This window comes from Ambystoma mexicanum, chromosome 1q (genome assembly GCF_040938575.1).
Source record: "Ambystoma mexicanum isolate Mex_15411 chromosome 1q, UKY_AmexF1_1, whole genome shotgun sequence".
NCBI lineage: Eukaryota > Metazoa > Chordata > Amphibia > Caudata > Ambystomatidae > Ambystoma > Ambystoma mexicanum.
The window spans coordinates 672,203,350-672,230,907 of record NC_090922.1 but is presented as its reverse complement, the minus strand read 5'-3'; the positions used below and the strand labels follow the sequence as shown (position 1 = coordinate 672,230,907).

At 43.8% G+C, this 27,558-nt stretch overlaps 1 protein-coding gene across 1 annotated transcript in view; it reads left to right on the top strand.

Annotated features, from left to right (window-relative positions):
• ALG14 (ALG14 UDP-N-acetylglucosaminyltransferase subunit) overlaps positions 1–26,422 on the top strand; it is a 607,683-nt gene extending 581,261 nt beyond the window's left edge. The window contains exon 4 of the mRNA XM_069641273.1: positions 24,833–26,422. Within this exon, the coding sequence (XP_069497374.1) occupies positions 24,833–25,063 (231 nt within the window). The 3' untranslated portion in view covers positions 25,064–26,422. The remainder of the gene's footprint in view (positions 1–24,832) is intronic.
• The last annotated feature ends 1,136 nt before the right edge of the window (positions 26,423–27,558 follow it).

The following is a 27,558-nucleotide window of genomic DNA, read 5'->3' as shown; positions in this document are numbered from 1 at the left end:
TGGCCGAGCTCCTCGAGGAGATAACGGCGATCCCAGCCACCCTATCCCCCCTAAAATACCTGCTTGGTGACATTGGGAAGGTGAAGGAGACCACGAGGAGACTATTTAACATCTCATGTATTATTGCCAAACGCTGGAAAACCTTAAATGCTGGAAATCCAATGCAGGGCCTACCCGATCCAATTTCCTGAAAGACTTGTGTATGTTGAATGATGACGAGGAACTCTTTGTTTTATCTGTCCCGACACCCTGTCGTCCTAAAGATATATGGTCCCTACTACGTTTGTATTTATGTGATTTGATGTCCGATTCCGATGTAACACCTACCCCGTCACCTTAGGTGACGATACCTGTCTTACTGCTACTGATATATGCCACTGTCGATACTATACATATGCTATACTGTATTGTTCATGAGAACTCTCTTGTTGTGAATTGTTCCCCTCAATAAACAAAGTTTAAAAAAACAAAAAACACGTGCTGCCCTTGACTCCCAACCTCCCTGGCTCGATAGCCGGTGGATAAAGAAGGTGCTAAATATTTGGGAATATCAACGGTGCAATGCCACTCTTAGGCACCAAGTAATTTAATTCATAAATAGTGTTCTATTGTAAATGCTAGTCATTAATACTGCTCATTTAGAGTTCATAATGTCTTAAAACAAAGGCTACGTCAGTGGGGAAAAAACGAAGGTAAATAGAAACGGGTAGCTTCATAAAGAAATGAAAATAAATTATGCATGTAGAAAAGTAGACACCTGGCTGTTAGTTGGAAATTATTTTAGATATACAGTATACACAGAAAACAGAAAAACATGGCAGTATTTGCCCATGTAAGAGCACACTGCTGATAGCTTTGCCCCAAAATGCCAGCATTTGGCTCTGTAAGGACACACCTGTAAAGACTTTGCCTCAAAATGCCAGCATGTTCCCCTGTAAGGACACACCTTCTATGGGTTTCCCCCAAAATGCCAAAATGTGTCCCTTTAACGACCCACCTGCAATTGCTTTTCCCCAGTACGACGGCATTTGCTATGGATATGCTTGTGATGGATTCACTGCAACATACCATTATTTGCTCCTGTAAGGACACACCTGTAATGGCTTTGACCCAGCATCCAGTAAGTGCTCTTGTTAGAATGTACAATGTCTTACATTAAACATAGGCATAGTGAAAATACATTGTCGTCAAATGACATCACCATCTCAAAATGCACTGTTATTTTACAAAGGGAACTTAAATAATGCCCACAAACTCAGTTACTACCATTAAAAGCTAAAACAGCGTGTGCAAGTTGGGGTTTGCGCACAGTTACGTTAAGCATAGACATAACAAAAAGACTTCTATTCACCACAGTGAACGGGCATATTTATTGTAGGCCTGTTTAATGTCATGTTTTTCAAAAACTAACTTTCACGCACCTTCCTTTACACCATCACCCCTTGATAGCACTTTTGTGGATTCAATTATAGATCTTGCTAAGTGCCATCCCCTTATTTAATGCCCCCTGATATACAATCCCACCCCACAATTTTGGGACAAGAAACAGGCTGTATTAGGAACCAAAATATCATTTTATTCAAATAAACTCACTTTAAATGTAGTCCCCTAACTTTATGCTAGAGAAGTGACCACAATGAAATATTGATACTTTATAACTGTTTACAGAAACAAGAATTGGTCTGCATGTGTAATTCTCATTAATAAACCACGTACACAACCAGTCACACAATAGTCCTATTCCTAATTCTAACAGGACTATATTTCTAAAGAACCCAATCGAAGTCCATAATCCTATTGGTGCTTATCCGCACAGGTATTAACTACTTCGAATAGCAAATTAAAATATATTGTTCTCTCCACTATCAATAACAAGTATGGGTATCAAAGAATGGTTTCATAAATAAATGACATTAATGTAAAACACATTTAAATTAACTCCCCTCTGCATGCATGCATACATAGTGCTGTGGGTTTCTATCATATGCATGGAAGTTACATGCAAGCTATGTGAGTTGCTCAGACTCTTGAGTCATCTTTTTAGGGGCACTGTACTATCAATTTAGAATACCCAGCGTAGTGGTTCTTCCACTCAACATTGGCATATAGTTTTATTGTAAAGGACTAAATATCCTGCCGCAATGTAAATTGCGATTGGTTGAGCGGGAGCTAAAAGTAGCTCCTGGGTATCCAGCATTAGCCACCGATCAAGAGCTATCACTGGGCAACAAGGAGCTAGTACATTGCGTTCCCCAAATCTAACTTCCACATAAGATGCAAACATATAACTTTGTCAAATATTTGAAACGCCTTATGCTTTCAATGTTGTATAGATTTGTCCTACTGTTTATTTATAGATTGTCCCAAATGCACACGGTTAAATTCACATAAGTGTGTTTGTTTTGCATCAGTTGACCTGGGGAACCAAAAGTAGCTCTTGGTATATGTTGGAATCAAGATAGCCAGGCTCTTCTAGGCAACAGGCAGGAGCTAAATAGCTCCCAGCTCCCCTCAATTCCAAACCCTGTCCCTCCCACTTTACGTCATAGATCGGGTCAAACTGGTGCTGGTTATTCCCCCTATTGTGGAATTGTATGAGTGAGGAGTTATTGTAATTTACTTTGGCTTCCTTTTCTATGGAAATGGAAGTGACACAGCTAAGTTTATCATCATTCACTACCTGCCTTTAAATATCACCCGCAGCCCTGGGGATCTATCATCCAGGTGGCCAGGACACGGCCATCGCTTTTGGATCCAGTTCCTGGTGGTGCACCAGTGCAGGAGGATCACCTGGATGAGGGTTCTTCAGGGAGTGGAAGTGGGGCACAGTGGTGCACCGGATGGTGAGACGCGGCATACCTTTCCCTGTAAAACCTTTTCCCCATCCTACCAGGTAGGATACCTAGGAACTCAACACCCCCGCCCCCTTTCCCAACACAAACACTTTCTCACAGACAGTTTACCATGAACAACAATGGACTACCACCAGAGCCGTATACCTGCCATGATATGATATGATGTGGCATTAATAACGCGCCTATACACAAGTGTTTCAAAGCGCGATGAGGCAAGGGAGAAGGAACAGAGGGAAGACAGAGACAACACTCTTACTAGGCCAGGTGACATTGAGATCACGCAAGTACAGGGGTCGGGGGTGAGGTGCAATGCATAGGATCAACAGTAAAAGAAATAAATAGAATAAATGAAACAGTAGGTAAAGGTGTGGCCAGCTAGTGGCAAGTGCAGGGGTAAGTGCAGACATCCAGTGTCAAGAGCTGATGGGGACCGTAGGGATACAGAAAACAGCCCCCAAGTGCAGGAGTTGCCATGGAGGGAAGTGCAGGTGTGCAGCTGGCTTGGGAAGGGACCTGGTCCCAAGAACAGAGGGTAGCCAGGTGACCATTACAGTTTCAGTCCGGAGTTCAGCAGGGGGAGAGGAGGAGAGAAAGCAGAAGCAAAGAGGAAGGTATTGAGGTGCTTCCGGAACCGGAGATGGTTGTGCTGCAGTTTCAGGGAGGCAGTTCCAGAGAGAGGCCCCAGCCGAAGAAAGAGATGTACCACCAACTAGTTGCTTGTAGAAGCGGCTGACACTGAAGGAGTTGGAGGCGGATGAGCAAAGAGCTCGCAAAGGAAGATATTTAGGAAGAGAGAGTTGGAGGTATTTGGGCCGCAGGCCCCAGACGGCCTTGTGGACAATGTAGAGGGTTTTGAACTTAATCCTCGCAGAAAGATACGATTCATGGGCTTGAGGCCAAGGACAAGTCTTGCATGTCCCAATACAGCGGTCAGGCAAAGTCAATTACTGATGAAAAGCACAAGAGGAAACTGCAGTTCCAGGATGGCAGTTTAATACAAGGAGAAAGGCGGTGAGACCAGAGAGGCTTGCAAGGAGGGAAGTTCCCTTGACCTTTAAGACCGTTACTTTTGTGAACCTTGGAAAGTAAGAAGCCTAAAACCGGGAACTAAAGCAGAACAAACCTACACTGTGCATCGAAGGTACCCAGGGTTCTCCTGCATCGATAACCAAGGCAGGGAGTAGCGATTGCCACCGTGGTACTGTCCTTGACTCCTACAACAAAGCAGCGCCAGTAAAGACAGCACAACCAGTGAGTCAGAGAGACTGATACCAAACCAACACCAAACCAACTTGTGTTTGAACCAAGGTTGCAAGCAGCAACATTTTATCAAGAAATTCAAAGAGGACAGTGTGTGAAACGCATGTGACTCGCGATGCGAATATAATTGGAAACCAAAGGAGTCAATGAACTTTGGGAGACCAAGTGAGATACCGTATAGATAGTGGTTCGGCACCACGTGGGTGCTCATTCGAAGGTCTCGGTTAGGTATCCAACTGAATGGAAGCTGTATTGTAAAACAGAAGTTTGCATCGAAGTGGTCTTGCAATGGGTTAAGCTAAATCCTGTGCACATTCGAAAGTCTTAGATAAACCAAGGTGAACTACAATTGGCCCGAGCCTGGCTGAGGGAGACTAATTGGAAAAGGGGAAGGCTCTGACGGGGATCCAGGGTGAACCGTGAATCACCTTAGAAAACCATATTCTCTGAACTTTGTAAAAAAAAAAAAGTGTGATCTGAGCCCGAAATAAAGATCATAAAATAACAGGGATCTGAGCCTGGCTGAAGGGGATCCGGGGGGGAACATCTGAGTTGAATACTTGTATGAAGAAAAGAACTGTGCATCTTATTTGTTGTACATCAGGCCATCTGAATCAAGAGACTTTGATGAGAAAAGAGACTTGGGCACAGAAGGCCCTGCTGCTGGAAATAGAACTGTATCCTCGTGTCGAAGAAGCCAGAGTGTGTGCTTGGTTCGAGTGAACTGCCTTTCCACGTACTGAAAACGTGGGAAGGGAGGCCAATGGCCCGAACATCCTGACATATCATTTTGTGAACACTTCTTTCTTTTTCATGAACATTACCCAACACTATTTCTAAATTAGCAGTAATTACTGGCAATAGTGTTTTTTAGGAAAGGCCCTTTTATTTTGACAAGACTCCAATAGGACTGCATTATTATTATTTGACGGTCGTAGCTTGCTCCCATCTGTAGGTTTAGGTTTAGATAGGCGTTTATCACACCCTTGTGAAAGTTCAATAAACACCCTTGAACTGTGGTCACTTGTGTCGGTCTTACTGTTGATATCATGCCTTCCTTACAGCAAGCACCCTTCCTCTAATTCGTTGTTGACTACACCTGTGAAAATCTGCAAGGGTATTATTTGGTTGGCCTTGGATTTGCAAAGAGCTGAGCTTTATCTGTGCAGAAATGCTGTCTCTTCCCATGTAAAATAAATCTGGCTTGGTTTTGAACATAGTGTGAAAGCAAAGTGCAGTTCCTACTTTACATGCTCAAGCATTCTCTTTGGAATGAGCTCGTCCTAGTGGAAGTCCCTATCAGTCCACGCTCTCTCGGGACTTAGCAGAGAAATGGTTCTAGAGGACCTATGTCCCATTACATTGGGGTATTTGCATACTTTCTTTTCTATAATTCTTTAAGACCAGAGCCTACAGAAACCCTCAAGTGTTCTCGGGGAATTCCCAGTCAGCTGCCCCCTTCTGGTCTCTTTCCAACTCTTCTAGGAAATCATGTCTGCCTCGGGTAGAGGTTTCCTCATGGATAAGGCCCAATCACCTCCAGATAATATCCAAGCTCATTGTCATCCATTTGGAACGGGTGCTCTCCTTCTCAGCAGTCCTTAATTCCAGAGCTCATTTCATTCCCTGTGTGTTTCTACTTTTATAATTGGAATTATCCCCACACTATGTCATTGTGCCCTTATATGTTTTGATTCTTAAAGTGTTTTTCATTGGCTTGCACACAGGCACTGCTAGAGAATACACCCCTTTTTTCATAGGTTTGGCTATATTTCCTAACATTTGAGAGGATGGGGCTGCGAACTGAATTTTCTTTAGTTCCAAATCATATTTCTTCCCTATGACATGGTAGCAGCATGGCAAATCAATGTAATATGATTTCTGGATTCCCATGTATGTAGGGATGGGCTGCATGATTAATTTATTCATATTTATAGTTGTATTCATTTCTAATCATATAATCCTACAAACAATGTGTTTGGACTCATTTGCTAGTGAAGAATCTCACAGTGCAACATTTGGTTGTATAGTTAGATTGAAAAACGTTTTTTAAATGCATTTCTGGTGCTAAATCAAACTGAGTTTCTTGTCCTTGAATTTTGAAACCTTGTGCTAGCAACATTAGTTATGGGAACAGCTCTCAGAAGCTCTTTTGGTTGAACTTTCATTACTGGACATCTGGTGGACTGTGTTACCTTAACTGTTGTCAAGAGGTGTCACTCTATATGCATTCTGCCAATTGAAGCTGGGGGAGTTTTAAAAACAGAACCTCATGCTTTGTATTTAGCCCAGATTGTATCTCTGGAGAAGGCTGTGGATTTAGCCTTGCTGGAATTTAAATGTGTTTTTCCTTGAAAATATTTCCCTTGAGATGGATCTATGAGTGGGAGGCATCTCACAAACCCGTGGCCTTGAGCAGATGATCTTTGTTATAGAGAGTTTTAAGGGGTTTCTCTGGTATAAGCTAAATAAACCTTGTTTGTTTCTGGATGGGCACTAATCTTCTTGAATTCCAAACCCTACCCCCATTGATAATGTGTGCAGGGCTGGACATAAGTGCAGCTGGATGTCAGGTCCAATGAAAAATCAGCATTGTAAGCTATGCCAGAATACCACTTTTGGCCATGCAGATTTATACAGTAATGCATTCCCTATTTTAAAGTCTTACATATATTATAACAGAGTATAATTACAACAGAGTTCTACTTTTATTAAGGCATCTTTTTTTATACTTCTGGCATATATATTCTTGAAATGAGTCCACTAGATTGTGAATGCTGTTGGAAAGTTAAACATAGCATTTTGTCCATAAGATTACAAATGACTACATAGGCTGATGTGGTTGTTTAGCTGGAAATGCAACAGTATTCATCAGCTTGTCGATATTTTCCTAATAACATATAAACCTATACAAATCCTTTGGCATTTAGTAAATTATACCAGTGTATCAAGGCACCATGTTAGATGACCGCAGAAAATTTTATTTGACCAAAAAGGCTTTCAGCATGTCTTGCTAAGAGTATCAAGTTGGTTGAAAGCCCAGTATTTTGACCTTCAGTTTTTTTTTGCCTATGCAGTTCAAAGGAATGTTCCTGGTGTGTGGCAAGCCCTCACCATTTGTCGGTTGCTCTGCCACAGGTGAGCAGGTAACTACCTGCATACTATACATGAACCCTTTTCATGGTAACTGAAGAAAAGCATAACACATGAATGGAGAGAGGCATTATTGTGGTGCCTCTTCTCTTTAGAATCAGGCAGTGTTCATTCTCCGTTATTCCTATATACGCCCTCATAAACCCTACTTACATGTCCAGGGCATGCATGTCAAGCAGCACTTAAATGCGTCTCCCCAGATGGTACACTGCCTCGTCACAAATGGAATCCCTCCACTCATAGACTGGGCGCTGTGATTTTTTCCCCCCATTAAATCCAACTGCTGTGAGGTTTTACAAATCCGCCAGAACAAAAGTGTGCAGAACGCATTAGGCTCAACAGTTTCTCCGCTGGTGCCGAAACATTACACTCACAGTGGAAGGGGCAATGACATTTGAAAAATGAGGATTAATTTGAGGAAATATTCTGACTGGTCACTCCAAAGTGGGATTTTCTGAAACTCAGAGGAAAGAGGATCAATTCACAGCCATCTGGAAGAATACCTGACAGTGTATGAATACATTCAACCTCCTACACCATGACTTCATGACCCCACACGCACACCGGGGACCAGATCACTGCATCACCTTATTTGATGGTACTCTCATTACTACATATGAAGTATTAATGTATGTGCTACTGGGCGATGCTCTGTTACACTTGGGTAAAACCCAATGAAGAACTTTTTTAAAAAATGCACATGTTCACTCGCTCCAAGCTTATACCGCAGCGATGAAGTAGTTGTGGTTTTTGGCATGCACGCATAGCGGGCGTAAAAGAAACGCATGGGAATTAGGGCCTCCGTGGCCACTTATAGGAGTCTTGTGGAGTTTTTCCGCCACACATTTATGATTTTCTTGATATTCTTTTGTAATGTGACCTTAATTGCCACCAAAATGTGTGTGTTCACTGAACTGTTGAATTGATGGTTTGTCCCACTTGGAAATGTGTACCTGTGTTTTTTCCCTATAGATGACTCAAGTAGTCTGTTTGCTTTTCTTGATTGCCTTCACAGATGCTGATAGGAGTGAAGGCCCGGGTGGGCGCAGTCCCCTTTACACAGTAGAAGATGAAAACGCTGTGTTTTTTTTTTCTTTTGCATTTTTCTTTAATAAGATTTGAAAGTGACGCTTTGAGAATACAGTTATGCTTTACCCTCTCGGATTTCGTATTGTTGCTCCTGCACCGAATGGATAGGTTATGGGGTGCTTTTATATTGTTTCGTATACATGTCAGGCTTTCTCAGTACCAAGTCACTACTTCATAGCTCGTGGAACAAAACGTCTTCAACTTGGTTGATAAAACTATGCAATATCCCACCTAGACCAAGTGATAAGAACTTAGGTTACAGCACTGGTGGGTGGAGTAGGGTGAGGTTGACTGTGGTTATGGGTCTGTTGTTAGCTTGCTTTCCTGCTCATACTCAGTGGTCGACAGCCAGGTTAGAGCAGATGCCTTGCAAGGGTTAAGATGGCCGTAGTCACCGGGAAAATGCCAAGAAACCCACTTCTCATAATCGAGAGGAACACGTCAAAATGCAAGCAAATTAAGCTACTATGCAGAAAGTCCACCAGGAATTCAACAAAACGAGCACGGGGAACGACGTCTACCACTCCCTTTTACAACACCTCATGGACACTCTTAGTATATCTATTATGTTGTGAGTTCTGCAAAACAATGTTTTACAGCCGCATTTCTAGTACGCCATGAAATGTCCTGCTGCTGGAAAACACATTTCAAAGTCTGCTGCGTTTAGAATGTCATTCTATAGAGAATTATCTACATAAAGGAAAGCACCTGTGTCATGTTAAGAGGTAACCTTCAGAACATGCATTTGGTGTTTGCTAGCTAGTGTGCTGCGACACAAGGGTCTCTATGCGCAATGTCAGACAATGGTTAGGATGGAGGAAGAACTAAGAGTCTTGATTTTCCCCCTAAAATGAAGAGATTTTTTATGTCTGGCAGTTAGTATCGAAATACTTTTTCCTTTCCCAAAAAGCAATGTTCCACACTTTCTGAGAAGAATTCAAAGTATGTCAAATACTTAACAAACAAGTGCATGAATTCCTGCTTTGACATTTTGCCTTCTGATTTCTAAACTGTAAGTGAATTTTGAATAAGGGGGCTTTTCATTCTGACTCCGCTAACATTTCTCTTCTGGGTAAATCATGCTTGCTTTGTTACGATTCATATTGTTTGAGAGCACTTATAATTAGCATCCTGCTACAATGATAGTTTAGCCAATGAGGGAATGCAGAACACAGGCTTTATCTAGAGATCAAAACCTGCATTCTGAGCTTCCAAATGGATGCTGGCATTGCACTATCCCTACCCCAAGCTGTGCTGCAGTGCCCAGGCCTCTCCCACTTCCTGTCTTTCACCAACTCAGTCCACCCTTAACTTAATGCTAGTTCTGCATAATCTGCGACAAAGTCCCTTGTTTTAGGCTGACTGATGCTGGGGCTGGGTGCCACCACCCACTACAAGATGTATGCCCCAGAGGTGGTATATGGGGAATCCATCTGTTTCCACAGTCCCTCCACACACATCCTTAGATCCAGGGCCCCAGCTGGCGCCCTAGAAGCCAATGTATGTCCAGTCTGAGAAGACCAAAACACAGAGTTCTCAGAAAGTTAACAAGTTGAGATAGACGTTGCCAGGAAGTTTTACTTTATGGTACTGGTCCCAATACAGCTGTGGAGAACCCCAGTTCAATTGACCCACCCTTAACTATGCAAGGAAGCCCCTTGATGCTAGTTCAGGGACTCAGTCTACTTATTCAGGGGAACCTAAAATCTACTTTAACAGACGGTTCTAATCGTAATCATGGTGGACTAGCCTGGAGAAAAGCTGATGTTTCAAAGTTTAAGGTTTCTACTGTTGGTAGCTTCATATGGAACTATAAATGAGATTTTGGTAGGTATACCCTAGGGAACCGCAAACTGATTGCCGCAAGTGTCTTTTGTCTACTGAAGATACTATGGAGGACTGGTTTCAGCTAGGGCGTTCTGCTTTAATCAGTGCATGCTCACACATACCCAATCAGTCAGAGCTTGCAAGCCCATGCAGAAGGGAAGGGAACCTTTTTGTTTTGTTTTTGTTTTGAATCCAAGCAAGGAAGAACATCATGCTGTAGGGAAAGCATGGCATCACAAGTTTGACGCTGACACTGTGGATACAATTTGTAAAACCTTTATTGAAAATGCTGGGCTCGGGGAAACTCCTATTTTGCCCTATATCTAAGATGGGAGTAGTCTCGACCATCAAACGATAAACAAAATAGTCCTAACAGAGTCTGCCAACTCAAAATGGTCTATGCTAACACAAACCTAATGCCTGCCCTACCTCTTGTACAAAAAATGTAAAAGGAGAAATGTATTCAAATTAAAAATCAGTGTTCAAAAGAATAAAGGTAGTTGAACCAGCTCTCCTCCTCACGTTCAACCTCACAAAGTACGGCTGTCCCGGTAGGCAGGATGACACACTCTGGCCCGGTTTCTAACACTCTAAGCAGTTCCAAACCATGGATTGAGGCCCGCCTGGCCTTCCACATTAAAGTTTCTTTCTTGACTTTCAAAATTGTTTCCAGCGTAAAGTTCACTGAGGACCCCCTCTGCCGGGCTCAGCCCTTGTAGCACACATTTCATGTAGGTTTTCCAACGTAAAGTTCGCAAAAGGTCCCCCTCTGCCGGGCTCAGCCCTCTCGCGTTACAGTTCAACAAACAATTGCTGGGGCACCCTTCCCCAAGCTTATTGTACTTCAGGTCTCCCTCAATCGTGCTCCGACCCCTCAGTCGGCTGTTGAAGACTTTTAAATGTGTGTGGCTCTCTTTACAGACCACTCCAGGACCACTACAACTCAATGTTTATGGTTTACTCTTGTTTAATTCACTCTTGCTGTTTGTTTGCCTTTTAGCTTCAAAGTACCTTTCACAGAGACATTTGACTGGGCTACTTCCTTGCACCGGACCACTCCATTACTTAGTATCACTGATCTCACAGCTGCCTTTTACTTCAAAGTTCATTCACAGGTCAGATCCACACGCGTACATCCTTCAGTTTTGATATAATGTTGCCACTTCATTCGCTTTAACACACACCAGTCTCTAAGGTCGCTTGCCAACTCATTGGCTGTGTGCGCTTCTTTCTTGTTTTGCTATTTCCAATTCACGAGTCAAGGCTAGTACCGCAGGCGTGGCCTCGCCTCCCCAACTCTGCCATTCACATGGGAGGGTCGCTGGCGTCCTTGAAACACAATGCAATTTTAACTTGTGGGATCTGGCTTTCTCCACATGTCTTTCCAGTCTGTCGGCGGCAACGACCTCCAGTAGGGAACCTCTGGGGTTTTCAGCCCACTGCTCTCGTCCCTTCATCCGTTGCTCTGCTCCAGTAGGTATGCCTGGTCCCGGAACTTCTGCTCGTACTAAGTGTTCTGCTTGCTCAGAGTGTGTCTTTAGGTCAGGTGTCTGCAACCTGTGGCTCTCCAGATGTTTTGCACTACAACTCCCATAAGTCAAATCCAGCAAAGTTAATGGTGAGGGATCATGGGATTTGTAGTCCAAACATCTGGCGAGCAACAGGTTGCAGACCCATGCTTTAGGTATTGCCTTTTATTCGTGTGAGGAGAGCTAACTGGTATCAGGTGTATGAACTTAGTGTAAAATGTCTGACTTTACCAAACCGATTAACGGGACATGTCCAGTACAATGTGAAAGAGTTAGTCTGGTTACTTTCAGTCACCCTCTTCCTCGGCCCAGTGTTTATATAAAAAGGGGGGGTGTTGGAACTTCAGAAAATCCTACAAAATAGGATGGGGTAAATGAACAAAAAAGGGGGGAATACTGTGTCTCACCGTTGGCTGTTGCGCCCCGCTCCCCGAAGACCCCTCACCCAATTGATCCTCCCGTACTGGTCCATCCCCAGGGTTGGATCCAAAGGCGATGGCTGTGCTCTGGCCACCTGAGAGAGAGATCCCCGGGGACTAGCGAGTTAGGCACCCTGTGGTTTCCACAATGCCCCCATTGACTACATTAAGAAATGCAGATCCAAGATAGAAGCATGCACTAGGTAAGTGCGGACTGTGGAACGGTGAACAGGTGTGCTCAGTTAGCAGCAACAACAGGGACATCTGTGGTTCCCTGGCAAGGAGTCGAATAGCAGCACACGCTTCATGATATTACACAGGTGCAATCAGCTGAATAATTCAGCAACTTGTAGGAAAGCCCACTGTAGTATAAAAAGGAGGAGTGAGGCTGAGAATGCCATTGGAGTCAGTAGTTTGAGAAAGATGGTGGAGGATCGTATGTGGCAGGGTGGATGGAAAGGAGTGAAGAGTAGCAGGACAGAGGAGGAGAGAAAGGAGTTGAAAGAGAGACATAGGAGTGGAGAATGGGGAGAGAGGATGGGGTGCGGAGGAGGAGAGCTAATCCGATAAAGAGAGTAACTGGTGAAAGAGACACAGGAGTACAGAGGAGGGGAGGCGAGCCTAAAAATGGGAAGGCACGCAAGGGGTGAAGAGAGCGGTAAAGAGGAGTTGGAGAGAATATTAGAGAGAGGAGGGTTGTAGATGAAAGATGTGAAAAGGGGCAGTAAAAAAGGAGGTGGAGAAAAAATAGGAGAAATGTAAGAGAGAAGGAGATAGAAGATGTGAAGAACAGCATTACTGAGGGAGAGAGGAGGTGAGGAAAGAAGTGGAGGAAAAGCCAGGAGATGAGAGAAGAGTCGACAAGAGAAAAAGAGAAGTGTGAAGGAGAAAGAGTAGAGTGTGGCACATTGTCATAGAGGAAAGAAGGGGTGGGAGACAGAAAGAAAAGAAGTGAAAGTCTGAGAGTACGAAAGGGGCAGTGATAAGGAAATGTTATACAGGGGGAAAAGCAGTTGAAAAGTGGTCCAGTCGAGAACATAGCCCCTGCAGAGACTCCTCGTCTGGTGAAGTATTAACCAACAATGCCTTCTACCGGCCAAAAAGACTGACGCCTGGCTCCCCCATCTGGATGACCCACGGCATCAGGGGTAGTGGTGCGAGTTTCTTGAGAATGGCGTCCTCCTGATATATACGAAAGCCAAGCACGAGGCTACAACAGTCAAAATAGATAGACTTGTTTTGTTTTCTGCCAGGAAAGCCGTGTCTATGAGAGAGAGGGAAGGACTGAGGACCAAAGTCCTACGGAAAGGGTGGAATTGTTCTGTTAACATCCCACAACGTTCTCTTGATATGATATGATATGATGGGTTATTTATAACGTGCTTAATACCCAGATGTTTCTAAGCACGGACCGGGGGATCGAACCTGTGGTGCTCCGTGTCATCTTGCTTCCAAGGCGAGCATGTTGCCCCTGAGTTATCCTCTCGAGATTGGACAAACCTAGTCGTTTATTTGTAGGAAAAATTGCCTTGAACTTTACATCTTGGCTTCAAGTTTTTAAGAATCATTCTTCAAAGGACTGGGCATACCTGCGTCACCATTACTTGTCCACTCTTGCTTGGTCGTATTACCTTGAGCGGCAGGATGCTGTCACCCGGTACAGCCTGTCACTGAAGTAATTATTGCCTAATTTTTGCCATGGTACAGTGTTTTAAGATTATGCAAACTAAGGTGGAACAGCCAACTCGAGGAAAGGAGGAAAATCGGAAAGGAAGAGATCATGGGATAAAACAGAGAGACAAATATGTACATTAGACTATATTTATTTCCAGATTTTACAGATGGTTCCTTGGAAGACTCGTTCGAAGAGGCGAGTTATCAGATGTTATGGAATCTAAGGTTTTCTTCAATGTCACTGTTAATGCGCATTTACAACCTCCTGGTCTATACTCGGACAGAAAGGGAAATTCCCATCAGCGGTCTTGGTCTGATAGATCTGGGTTAGCAAAAATACTTTTATCTTCTAGTCTCTAGAAAAGGGGTGTGACATTTTGTAAACTGTATTAAAAAAAAAGCTCACTCACACCCAGCACTGCTTTGTACGGGCCTTTCCGCTGCAGACCATGCTACCAAGTGCAAGGTTGTGTGGCATGAAAATCTCATATTGCCGTAAAACGGAGCATTGCTAGCAGAATGAGAAGTACCAGGTGGATATGTATTTCACTGCACCCCTCACGCCTCCCACTTTGCCTTTAACATTTTTGGAAAGTCGGCCAGAGTGGTACAGCCAGGCATAAACTGTTTTACGCATTGTTTTTACACTTGCTATGGAGCTCTGCCAGCTCTAAAACAACCCACCACCTGGTATTGTTCTGCTGGCTGAGAAGGACAGAATTGGGTGTTGAGAAATAAAAGGTAAATAATGCACAAAAGCCATGAACATCCGCAGCTGAAAATTGAAGGATATTCAGTTTGTGTGTACTTACATAGAAGGAAATCCCTCCCCTTCTGGGAGTTATCCACTCAAAGGCATTATGCACACTGAATTATCAAACACGAATTTTCTCTAGGTTAGCTGAAAAAAGCTGAGGGTGTACAGAGTCTGGGACACAGTTTGGACACTTGCTGTAGGTGAGTTACAATATGTTATCCATGTTTGTAGTTCATTTAAATACTGTGACATCTGCAGGAGAGAGATCAGGCTCTAGGGAGGTCAGGAATGTAGGCTAACACCCATAGTGGTCTCCTATTGTAGTGAAGGTGGAATAATGGAGGAAAAGAACTGTATAAACCATCAAGGGCCAATGTCTGATTTCTCCACCTATCCAGCAAGCATCCCCTGGAAATCGTAAAAGGCAGATCCCAGGGTGGCGTGCAGCTTCTGTAGTGAAGTCCTGTCAAACCAGATGTGTGTGTGTATTTCTGGCAGAGCATGTGTAGGAATGTGACTGGTTTACATTTTTCATTTTAATTCACATTTCATTCCGTTTTAATCACTCTTTGTATGGAAAAGTAATGCCAAGATTACTTGCTTGTAATCCGTTACTCTGCGTGCTTCTCTTCCCTGTCCCAGTCCTTACTGTACAAGACTGCTGTCTCCTGAGACAGGCAACCCCTTTTTGCTGACCTGGTGCTTCCCTCAGCATGTGCTACCTGTCCAGACCTTAGCAGTGAAACCCTTAGCAATATTGCCCGTGACGAGGAGCAGAGAGCAACCTTGACCTGGGGCAAGAAAGTGAAGGACTCGGAGTAATGGAATTACAGATACGTGATCTTCACGTCCCAGTCCTTATCGTGTGAGGGCATGGAAATCCGTTTGCGGGTATTACAACACGTTTTTTATTTTTTTTATTTGTACCAACTTAAAACAATCCCATGCGCCTGGTTAATATTCCAAAATGGAATTGCGTTGCAGTTTGTGTGGGGCAAAGAAAGAGGAACCAGACCCCGACCCCTTGAAGACACAGTTGAGAGTATTGCCACACACTTAAGGAACTGTGGCACACTTGGTATTAATGAACTGGTTTGTGTTTATTGACTTGCCCTTTTAGGATAACACGTGTTTCGACACACCAGTGTCCTTTTCAAATCAGGGCTAATATCAAAGCTACATCAAGTATTTAGTACATACATACAATGATATCAACAAGTCAAATGTGTTTAATAAATCAGAATTGAAATGCATAATCACATTGGTGTAGTAACAAAACAAAAATAATAATGTTCATGTTGTAAAATCACAGACAGTTGGGAGGGGTGAAAGGGGATGAGGTTTAAGGTTAATGTACAAGAGAAAACAAAATTGGGAGAAAAACATTAAAAAACCAAAAAAACATCATGTAAGTCTTTAGCTTAAGATGAACAAGTCATACGAACATACTGTGATAGGTCATTTTGATATATGGGTCCTCATTACGAGTTCGGCCGGTAGCCATGCCGCTATTGGCGGCATGGCTGCCGCCAAAATCGCATCCGTGCCAGGTCCTCGGAATGAGGACTTACCGGGCCATTCTGAGTTCGGATGGCCCGGTAATTCCTCCCTCAAGGACCCAGACACGGTCCTTCCCCATTCCCACTTTAGCCCCTATAGGGCTGAATGGAAATGGGAGAGGGAGCAAACAACGGGCCATGACAAGATGGCCGTTGTTTTCTCCCTCTTCCCCTCGCGGGACCCGATAAGCACGCCTGGTTTTCCCAGGCGTGCTTACTGTGTCCCGCGAGGGGACCTCGTAATGTGGCGGAACGGGTTGAACGGCACCGTCACCTTTTACGGCGCCGTTTAACCCGTTCCGCCAGGGTCGTAATGAGGCCCATGGTGTGTAGTTTCAGCCATGGGAGCCTTACCTATGTTCCAAATCTAGGGTTCCAATACGTTGAATCAAAAAATCACGGGATGAATACCCCTATTAGAGATCAGAGATTTCAATTGTCAGGCGGCGCAATTTACCGCACAAATTATCTATATGCAGAATAATTGATATTTAAAATGTAATCATTTCTATTTAACTTAAACAATACGATGCTAATAATCGTACTTTCATGACCATGGGAACTTGCCAGGTTTTTCCTCGGCTTATGCTATTTGAAATACTGAAAGCGAGCCCAAAACATGGTGCTCGGTTTCTTACACGTAGAACAGGACGCTAAATCAAAATAGAAATAGGACTTGGGTCTCCATGACAACCGTTGTATACACCGGTTAGTGCGACTAGTCTCCGAACCCGACGGCAGGAGATTCTGAGCAATCCTAAGGTAAGCTTCAACATTAGTGGACGCCCGACTAAGCGGGCCTAGTACCTTTAGACAATAATTTATCACGGATTCTCGTGTTTAGATGTTAATATTTTTGGAGCGTTTGGGCATCTGCAACCGTAGTGTTAGATCGTACGGCTGCAAACAAATCGGTAATTCCTTCTAAGTCGAGTACGAGCCCGCATTCAGTCAAGTTCAAAGTAGACCATAAGTCCATTGAAAGTGACAGACTTTAAGTGACCTTGTATGTTAGACCAGCATACTCCAAATAGACATACATATGTGTACCCTCATCAGGGGAATTATATATGACTGAGTTTATGCAATAGGCTCCATTTTTAATTAAATAAATGATGACTAAGTGCCAAAACGGTTATTAACCCGTGATTTTCGACCTAATCTCTAATAGGGGGATTCATCCTGTGATTTTTTTGATTCAACGTATTGAAACCATAGATTTGGAACATAGGTAAGGCTCCCATGACAAACTACACACCATATTTCAAAATGACCTATCACACTATGTTCGTATGACTTGTTCATCTTAAGCTAAAGACTTACATGATGTTTTTTTGGTTTTTTTAAATGTTTTTCTCCCCATTTTGTTCTCTCTTGTACATTTACCTTAAACCTCCTCCCCTTTTGCCCCTCCCAACTGTTTGTGATTTTACAACATGAACATTATTATTTGGGTTTTGTTACTACACCAAGGTGATTATGCATTTCAATTCTGATTTATTACACACATTTGACTTGTTGATATCATTGTATGTATGTACTGAATACTTGATGTAGCTTTGATATTAGCCCTGATTTGAAAAGGACACTGGTGTGTCGAAACACGTGTTATCCTAAATGGGCAAGTCAATAAACGCAAACCAGTTCATTAATACTAAGTGTGGCGCAGTTCCTTAAGTGTGTGGCAATACTCTCAACCGTTTGTGGGTATATTGAACACCAGTTAATAACTACAACATAATGCAGTGAAACCAGCAAGACCCTTTAATGAGGACTTCAGTCTTCATGCATGGAGGAACCAAAGGATTTCCTTAGTTACCAAACATATGGTTTATAGTGGGTTATGAAAGTATCAGGCGTCACGTACGTGGCGGCCCTACACATTTCATCCAAGAGAACAGCTTGAATGCTGCTCTGAAGGCTGGCCTGGCCCTCGTTCCACTGCCCCTGGGTGAAGGGGAACCATCAACATCATATGCCACGTTAATTACCATTCTTATGCAGCTGCTCAAAGTTGCTGTGTTAGAATGAACAGTTCGCTGCGTATGCAACCTATTCATTCAAACAAATACCTTGCTATCAACTCCCTGGGTTAACAATTCAGGGTGGTAATGGGAATAACCTTCCCCCCCAACCCGCCCCTCTGTGGGCTTCACAGCCTGGTAACCTGGACCCCAGGTTATTAACTGCCCTTAAAACCCACAGGCAAGAGGCATGGGGGTGGGAGGATAATATTGCTATGTTGGATGACAGAATATTTAATTTTTACACTATTTCCAAATAGATCGGTGTAGTCTTGTACCACCTCCAACAGGTTGATGAGAGACTGGATCCTTGAGGAGGGCCTGGCTGTCGAGGCTGAGCAAAGAGATGCCCTCTGCGTGAAATTGGACACTCCATGGGATCTCTTCAGTGCAGTTTCCACTCTTGTCTACCTGGTCAGACAAGGGTGCACTTCTGTAGCCACTGACGTGTGCCCTACTAAGGGTGGGAGGAAGCAGTCTCCTTTGAGACAATTGGAAAGCTCTTTCCCAAAACTCTGAAGAGGGTAGAGTTTTGCCCATCCTCTCGGCAAGGCAGATTTCTCGCCACTGTTTTCTGATTATGTTCTAGGTACCCTGTCGAACAGGAAGTCCTGTTTTATGGACTAGAAACCTAGCTACTATAAGCAGCAGGAATGCCCTGAACTATTGGAGTGGCTGTCATTTCTATTGTTCTTGATGCTTTTTAAGGGATTTCACAGACATCGCACCCTTCGCTTGAGGCACCCTGCCGACTGTTAGTCTGCCCTTCCGGCTGGAGCATTGGGTCTGTTGTGGCCCTCTCTAACTGGGCCACATGACATATGGTGGACGCTCCGTCCTAGGACCACGACCAACACGGAGCCATGAGAAGTTCCAACCTTCCCTTTATTCCCTCTCGTACATGATTTTTTCAAGGCTTTGGGAGCACCTCCTACCTTTTTCCCGTGCTGACCCCTTCAGTTGAATCTTTAAAGTCGTTCCTCCCTTAAGGTCGTCCTCTGCTCTTCCACCTGCAACATCTCCCCCGTTTAACATCCTTTGTGGGGTTGATCTTCCTTTTAGCTGTTTCTGATGGTCTCCGCTGGAACTTCCCTTCTGTAGTTCTTCTTTGCTTCCTCTTCTCCCCTGTGACCTCTGTGTCGATTCCTGACAATCTTTTGAAATAAGGTATTCCATCACACGCTCTTCTGCCATGTTCCCCACTTCCCGTGACCTGTCGCTTTGTTCCAGGCTCGACGAGGTCATGGTAAAACTACTGCTGTCACCTCTTTATCCTTGGTTTCCTTTCCAGTGATGGCATGCATCCCCGGTTCACCTTTGGCGTGTCTGTCTCTTCTCCCTTCACATGTTTCTTTGTTAGCACTGCTGTCCCTGTGCTCGTCCACTTTTTCATTTGTCCTTTGTTATGTCCAGTTCGCTGATATTTCTGCACCTTCTCACCACCTGTTGTTTCGGTCAGGGCACAGGGTCTCAGTTGACCTTTCCTGGCTGTTGTCTGTATTTAAGCCAGCCCTAGTCTTTCTGTTACTGGGACCTTTCCTCTCTTGCCACCTGACATTCCTCTGCATGTCTTGCCGTTCCCCATGCTTGGAGGTGGGTTATCATTCTTTTTATCTTCATCCTCATGCATTCTCTCTTTTCCCCCCTTCTTCCTCCATCTTTGGGTTTCCACCTGCTTCATGAATTCCTGTCTCCTTTCTTCCCCTCACGTTAAGTTGGACCATGTATTCGTCTGTAATGTTCATGACACATTTACTCTTCCAGTGCCTCCACTTTGTTGTCCTTTACATTTCCCTCCTTTCCATTTGTCTTACTGTCTCCTGCACCAGCAGCTGTTGTTCGACTATCACTCCGGTAGTCCCTTTACTGTGTTCTTTCCGCTCCTTCCTCCTTTGCAACTTCGGGTAGACTGTGGGAATGCAGGTGGTTACATATTGGAAGGTGTTTTGTTCTTTCCCTCTCTGCTATAGCTCACTTACTATGAATTATAGTGGACTTTGTGGGTATGCAGCAGTCTCTGTCCCAGCTACCCCTGTGTGTTATGGTTCCTACTTGTCCTGCCTTGTCAGGATGCATGTCATCGTGAGGCACTTTGTCTTGCTCAGTATTATTGATTTGGATAGGGGTCTTTGGAGTCAAATCTGTGTACCCCTGCACAAACGGAAATGTCACATCACCAGGGAGCTCAGATGTAACCTGGACCTCTGGGTTATAAACCCCACAGCCTTCCCCCCAGGATACTGCCCTTTCTTTGGAGACTGCGTCCTCAAGGGTGTACTGTGGTATGTCTCCCACCACTTGTAGCGTAGCATCCTTCCAATGTCCAGTGAGTCCAAACTATTCTGCTGTATCCTTGTAAGGTGCACTTGTCCCCGGCAGCCTCTCCTCTTTTTGCATTGCCCTGGTGGTCCATTCCTCTGAGGTATAATTCGAGGGGCTGGTTTCAACCCAAGATTAGCCATTTTCCCTGCTTAAGGCTGCCCTGGTCATCTTTGTCTTGGGACATTCCTGGAGAGGATATCTGTTTACCGTGACATTCGGCAGGGGACGTGCTCCTCCAGGTCATGTGGTGTTCTTCATTTGGCAGCAATCGGTCCTCTTGTTCTTGGTATGTACGATACAGCTGACATTTTCATGCTGGCCTTAATTCTTCCAAACGCTCTGTTATGGTGAGCCTGTGTTCCCTCAATGTCTTGTTCTGCTTCTATGGTCGGCTTTGTTGTTCTGGCTGGGGACAGTTTGTGACCTTGTTTGGACGTAGTCACCTTTGACGGCTACTTGATATGGTTGGCCTTTGAGCCTGTTCGCACACTCTGTCTCTTTGCTGGAACACTTGCACTTGTAAGGGGGGTGTGGCATGCCTGTGTTGCAATTTGTTTTGGGGTTTTCCTTTTGGCACTTTGTGTGCCAATCTTGGGTGTCTGTCCTATCTCTTTGCTGTTGTCCTTCAGAAGAGTTCTTCTGGGTGTTTGTTTGGCAGTATCTGTATTGGTTGACGCGTCACACACAACATCTTTGTCACCATCAGACGCTTTCCTTTCCTTGGTTTCCTTCAAACCGTCTGGAATATTTAACACCCATTTCCCATTGTCATCATCATCCTTCTGACTCACCTCGACTTTCGAGGTTCCAGAACTACGGGTGTACAGACTAGTGCCGCGGCCTGACTCTTCACAGAGTTGTGTAGGTCATCTGCCCCTTTCATTACGATCGTCTGATCAATGGGGGTCTGTGCAGGAAAATCGTGACCTATTCCCTTTCTAGAGTTTTTTTCCTGCAGTATCCATTCCTTTGTCAGAAGCCGTTTGGTTGTCGTACCTTCCTGTTCGGTAGTATGTTTCTTGTTGCACAGAGTCACTGGTGGATATTTCGGTCTCATCACTGTTTGTTTTCTCCCTTTGGAAATGGGTACATGAACTTTTTCTGGTGGCGCATTGTCACATTTCAAAAGTCTCCCGCCACCAGGGTAGTTATCCATGGGTTCAGCAACAGCAACAATCTTGGTCAATTCATCACACTCAAATTCCACAAATGCATAGTGTTGATTTCCCCCAGACTCTCCACTTCTTTGAAAGTGTAGCTCGCAATATATTTTAGGCTGGCTGAAGTAACTTAATTTGTGGTTAATCCCGTTCTCTTGGTCCAACTCCAACGTACCTGACACCACGTGTGATACTCTGGTTGAATTCTTTCTGGTGTTCCAGGTCCCGATACAACAAGGGACCCTGCGGACGATTCATGTCTGCTTCCTCCTTCGTTTTCCAGCCGGTGGTCCGGGCCGGCGGCAGGGTGGATGAGTTTCTGGAGTTGGACACACTTCAATTCCCAGATCCAAAAAGGGTCTGTCACTGTCGTGGAGAGGAAGCTGTTGTAGCTGGTGCATCCAGTTCCTAGTGCTTAGTGCGCTAGACCTCCGTAATTAACAAAAGCAGTTTGTGTTGTAGAGGGCGTGATGTGGCCCCTTTGTTACGCGCTGTTCAGGTTTCTTGCTGGAGGTGACGTGCTCCTCCCTCCACACCTCCACGTTGTCTCTTTTTCTCTTGTTGCCTTTAGGCTATTTGGAAATAACAATTTCTGGGTCCAGGTTAATGAGATTTTCCACTTCACTATCCCTTGTATCCCGGTGTCAGCCAAGCGCAGGCTGCAATGGACTCAATGCTTGCCTCTGAGTACACATTCTAGTCCTTGTGCTTCTTGGCTTGGCCAGTGATGGTTCTCATTTTAGGACCCCTGCCCAGTTCTGCCTCTTACCTGACAGTTCTGTCTCCAACCTCTTTGATGACGACCTTCTTTTCAACTCCTATTTTCTTCCTCCAAATCCATTCACTCCCTGATACTGCTCCCTTGCTTCATCTCTGTCTCCTTCCTGATATTTCCTCATTCATCTGCTCTTCTTGCTTCTTTTACACACCTCCTCACTGTTGACCTTTTTCCAAATTCTCATACTGCAGGCTAGCCCCTGCTGCCTTTCATGGGCTTCAACTGGGGCTGGACAGTGTAATTAGGCACACCTGAGCCTTGTTGAGAGAGTCGACCCCTAATTGGTTGGTAGCCTTTGCTCACTCCCTTTGCACATGTTTGCTTAACTGTTTGTATTGCTTATCACATAGCAGGCCATGTTTTAATCACAATTCTAAAGCCAGGAGGCCCTATCATAGCCATTGTATAATCCTGCACTGTTTTCCTTTGACCTTTCTGTGAATTAAGGTCCTTGAACTGCTCCCATGTCTGTCCATGCCCCCTCCCCCTGTGTCTCATGAAAGGGGTACTGTACTGTGTTGTGAGTAAGTGTGTGTGCAAAGTGTTTGTAAATGGGAGGGGTAGTAGAAGAGTACGGAGTGACTGAGGGAGGAAAAGGAGGGCAACTGAGGAGAACATGGGGTGGAGTAGTGGTATCGTGGTAAGGACAGAGTAGTGGCAGTGTGGTAAGGACAGAGTAGTAGTAGTGTAAAGAGGGAAGAGTAGTAGTGTGGAGAGCAGAGAATAGTGGTAGTGAGGAGAGTAGTAGAGGTGTGGCGAGGATGAGATTAGTAGTGCAAACAGGAGGAGTTGTAGGAGAGAGAGTAGAAAGAAATAAGGCTGTGGCAAAGACTTCCGGTGCGTCATCAAATTTCATTCATTTTAGCATCTGTTAGATTCTTACTTACAATCTTCCCTAATTGATTTGGTGTTAAATGGCTAAATTGAGAATCTTTTGAAATGGTAACTATGTACGATTGTATTTTTAACATATAACTATTTTGGAATGGTTTTAATCTACATTGTCCTATTTTCTATGATGTATGTCAATGTATTGTTTTCTAAAAGGTTTGTATCACAAGCCATATCGTATACATAAATAAAAAAAGAAAAATAGGATCAGAGAATGGAGGTAGCTGAGCAAGAGATACCTTGGAGAGGCAGAGAAGGATGTAGCAGGAAGAGAGAAGGAGAGTGGTGTTGGAGGGAGGAGAGTAGGCAGAGAACAGGAGAGGGACTTGTGTTGCAAACAATGGGAGTAATTGTAGCAATCTGCACTGGAAACATTTATATATCTCCCATGATGCACGGCATCAGTGATACTTTTCAGAAATGAAATTCTTCAATTTTTTCCCTTGATGGAAGCAATTTCCACAGTAATCTCGACGGAAGCCAAAAAAAGAAAAGTGCTCAAATGATATTTGGAGCAAGGAAAGGAGTGGTTTCATATCAGCGTAGACGTGTGGAGAGGTAAAGAGTAGCAGATGTGTAGTGGGAGACTTAGGAGTAGGCTGGGGAGCCTGTTTTTTCAACTGTTTTTCACCTAACCAACTCGTGTAAATATTGCCAGAGGCACTCGAAAAAAGTGCACCGGATGGTGAGGATGTTTTCATTTTTAAATTGTTTTTCTATTCCTATTTTTTGCAATGTGGACAGTGATCATTGCTGGTGGGACCTGATAAGTTACTAGGCAGGAGGATATGGGCTATGGCTGAGTAAGGGGTGATATGGACCCCAGCAGGAGTACCGTAACATGGACACAGCCGAAGGACGTGACTGCTAGCCATGGCAAATAGCCAAATGCCAAGGCCAGTAGGATCTGGTTTTTAACACTAGGCAGGGGATGTGACATAGCACTATTTAAGAAATATCTCAATTGGGGTGACCATGTTGTGTATACATTTCGTTTATTAACCAAATAACAGGTAAGAGACAATGTGAAAAGGCACTTTCCAGTTTTCCTCAAAAGGTACATATCATGCGGTAGGCCTGGTGACATCTGGGGTTACATATACAATATTAACCTTTTTACCCTTAGGGAATATTCCCCCTATACATTTACCTATAGAACTATATTATGACTTGCACGAAGAAAAGTGCCTTGTTTCTAATCCAGATTGTTGTGGGTATGCAAATGAGACCTTGCTGAATTTAAGAGCATGCTTGATAGGTGCTAGCCATCGAAGTTAAAAGACAATAATGCTACGGGCTGTGAAAAAGTTGGGCTTTCTCTTCACGCACAAACATGTGTTGGACAGGCCTACAAGTTATAAAGATGTGTAGATGAAATATTGTAATTGGTAAGCAAACGCCTTTGCTCCTTTATTAATACGGATAATATTGAATTCCTAAAGTGTTCGTTTTCTTAAAGCATATGAAATTGATTTTTCAAAATGGCTGCCTTTTAAAAAAATGTATAGACAGAGTTTTTTTTCTTTTCCTTTTAGATGCTGTGTAATGGGCCAGGAACATGTGTTCCCGTCTGTGCCTCTGCGCTCCTTCTTGGCTTGCTGGGGATAAAGAAAGTGCTCATCGTCTATGTGGAAAGCATCTGTCGAGTAGAAACCTTATCCCTCTCTGGAAGAATTCTCTATCATTTTTCAGACCACTTCATTGTTCAGTGGCCTTCTCTGAAGCTCAAGTATCCCAAATCGCTCTACCTTGGGAGGATAGTCTGAGCATTTCAATCGAGATGCTGCATATGTGGCACAGGAAAGAGATGCAGACAATGCGGGTCCCAGGCATTTGTCCATGTCATATGTGGCAGGTCTTCAAAGCATGGGTTATTTAAAAGAACTAAAGCATGTATGTTATGGAGGGTTCCTTTTGTTAAAGAATCTTTTGGTTAAAGTGAGCCCTATTTCGTTTTTTTCGTAGAATTGGAATCATGCAGATGACTCATTGAGCATAATTTTGGTAGAAGACGTTGGGCCTCATTACAAGTCCGGCTGGCTTGCCGGAATTACCAGGGGATTATGACCCCGGCGTTCCGGGAAGTCCGGCGCCGGTAAATGTTAATCCCCATTACCATTTCTGTCCCATAGGACTCAATGAGAATGTGAAACACAGATGCACCGGCACCGTAATTAACTGTGCCGGTGCTTCTGTGCAGGTCTGTTTAACTCCGGCAAGCAGACCCGTAGTGTGCCGGTCCAGTAACAACGGTTCCGGTAGGCTTACCGGCACCGTTGTTACCGGACCAGCACACTTGTAATGAGGCCCGTTGTCTTTCCTTCCAGAGTATGTATTGCAACAAAATATTATGATCTTCAATGCTGCTTCATTGCCGTTCTTGCCTTTTTATCTGGACCGTTAGCAACCTAGTATTACATTTGTGTGCCACTACTACTGAGCGTGCATGCTACATGTAGGTTGGTTTCACTGGGCAATCTTTTCACTGTCATTATGGGTATAGGTGTAGGAGTAATTGGCTGAGGGAGGCGAGGAAGTGTGACAACTACCAAGATGGTTTCAGTGATAGTGGTAGGTATCCCACACACCTTTTCTTTAATAATTGGTCGGAATGGTGCATTTTACAGCATATTTTTCAGATGAAAATGCAAACAAAAGCCATATGATTTACAGGCAGTTCTGAACACATAGTATCTCCACAGTAGCCACTCAATCTGCTGAACTGCCTTTCCATTTTACCTTTCAGCTCTCACCTTTCATTATTCAGCTTTGAGTGGGGATGCCATTAGACTGGTCAGTATCACTGCTTTACTAACATTGCAGTTCCTGTAAATTATTGAAAAGCAAAATGGTGTTTCACCTCCAGCAACATCAATGACACGACCTACAGTCTCATTTAAGATGAGCACTTCCAGAAACTAAAAACTGCAAACATCTCTGCAAAAGCAAAGTGAAGCTCATGCTCGCATTCCTAAAGTACATAGGTGGCATTACCCCATTTACACTCGTGAACTAGTCATTCAGCCCTGGTTTCAGACAGTCACAAAGCGACCAGACCACATGTGTTGCCTGCCCAAAATCCCAACAAATACAACTGCTTGTCAATTAAAAGCCTACACAGTTAATGTGTTGCAGTATTTAAATGACAGACGAATTTGAGGTGGGAAATATGTGCCTTTTTTATCACGTGTAAGCAGAGGTCAAAGTGATCTGGGGCAATCGGGAGTGGAATTCCAATATTTTTCTTGTTTCTGTTAAAAGTTCCACTAATTTTACAACCACTTTCACCATTCCAGAACAGTTTTTTTTAAAGTTAAAGCATGCCCCTTAATTTATATGTCTCTATGGCACTTTCCGCCAAACTGAAATCTGTTTATTTCAGAAATATCTCAATTAGGGGGACCATGTTGTGTTTACATTTTATCAACCAAATTACAGGTAAGAGACAAGGTGAAATGCACTTTCCAGTTTTCATCATACGTTACATATCGTGCGGTAGGTCCGGTGACATCTGGGTTACATATACCATCCGTGTCTGCATATATTCACAAAGCCTAGATAATCTCTCAGCCGGGATGGACTCTATCTGGCTTCATCTTAACTATTAGAAGATGGAGGGGGTACTGCTAACACTAAGAAATGCTCCTGACACCCCATCTTCCCCTGATTTTTGGAACACTTGTCAGGTTTTTGTCTCAGGTTAATGCTTATATGATACAGTTAATAAAGGTGCAGGGACTTTCTATGGGATTTTATTTTAACATCAGGTGGCTACATGGGATTGGCCCCTTTATGCCACTGGACAAGTGTGCGGTTATAGTAGGAATCTTAGTGACTAGGTAGTTGTACTACTGTAATGGCGTCCTGTGGGACTGACTGTTGTGAGACAGGCATGGTATTCAGATGACACAGACAATGGATTTTGAATTCAATATTAGAATATTTATTAAGGGTCAGTAGGGTGTTGCGCCTAACTTGACCCTATAACTACGGTGGGAATTCCCCTACCTAACAAAAACTAAGGGAAGTCTGTGTCTGTAAGTCCAAATGAAAAGTCTGTCTGTGTCAAACCATATGCTTACCCTCCCATCTAGAAATAAACATGGCGTGGGATTCTTCTTAGCCAACAAAAATAGTGATCAAAAGTAAAGTCTAAGCTGCTCTCAGCTTATGTTTTCTCACATGTTCAATACAGTTACAATAGATGCTTGTTTTATCAATATCCCCCAAGTCTTGAGGTTCCCTTCCCCAAGTTCAATCT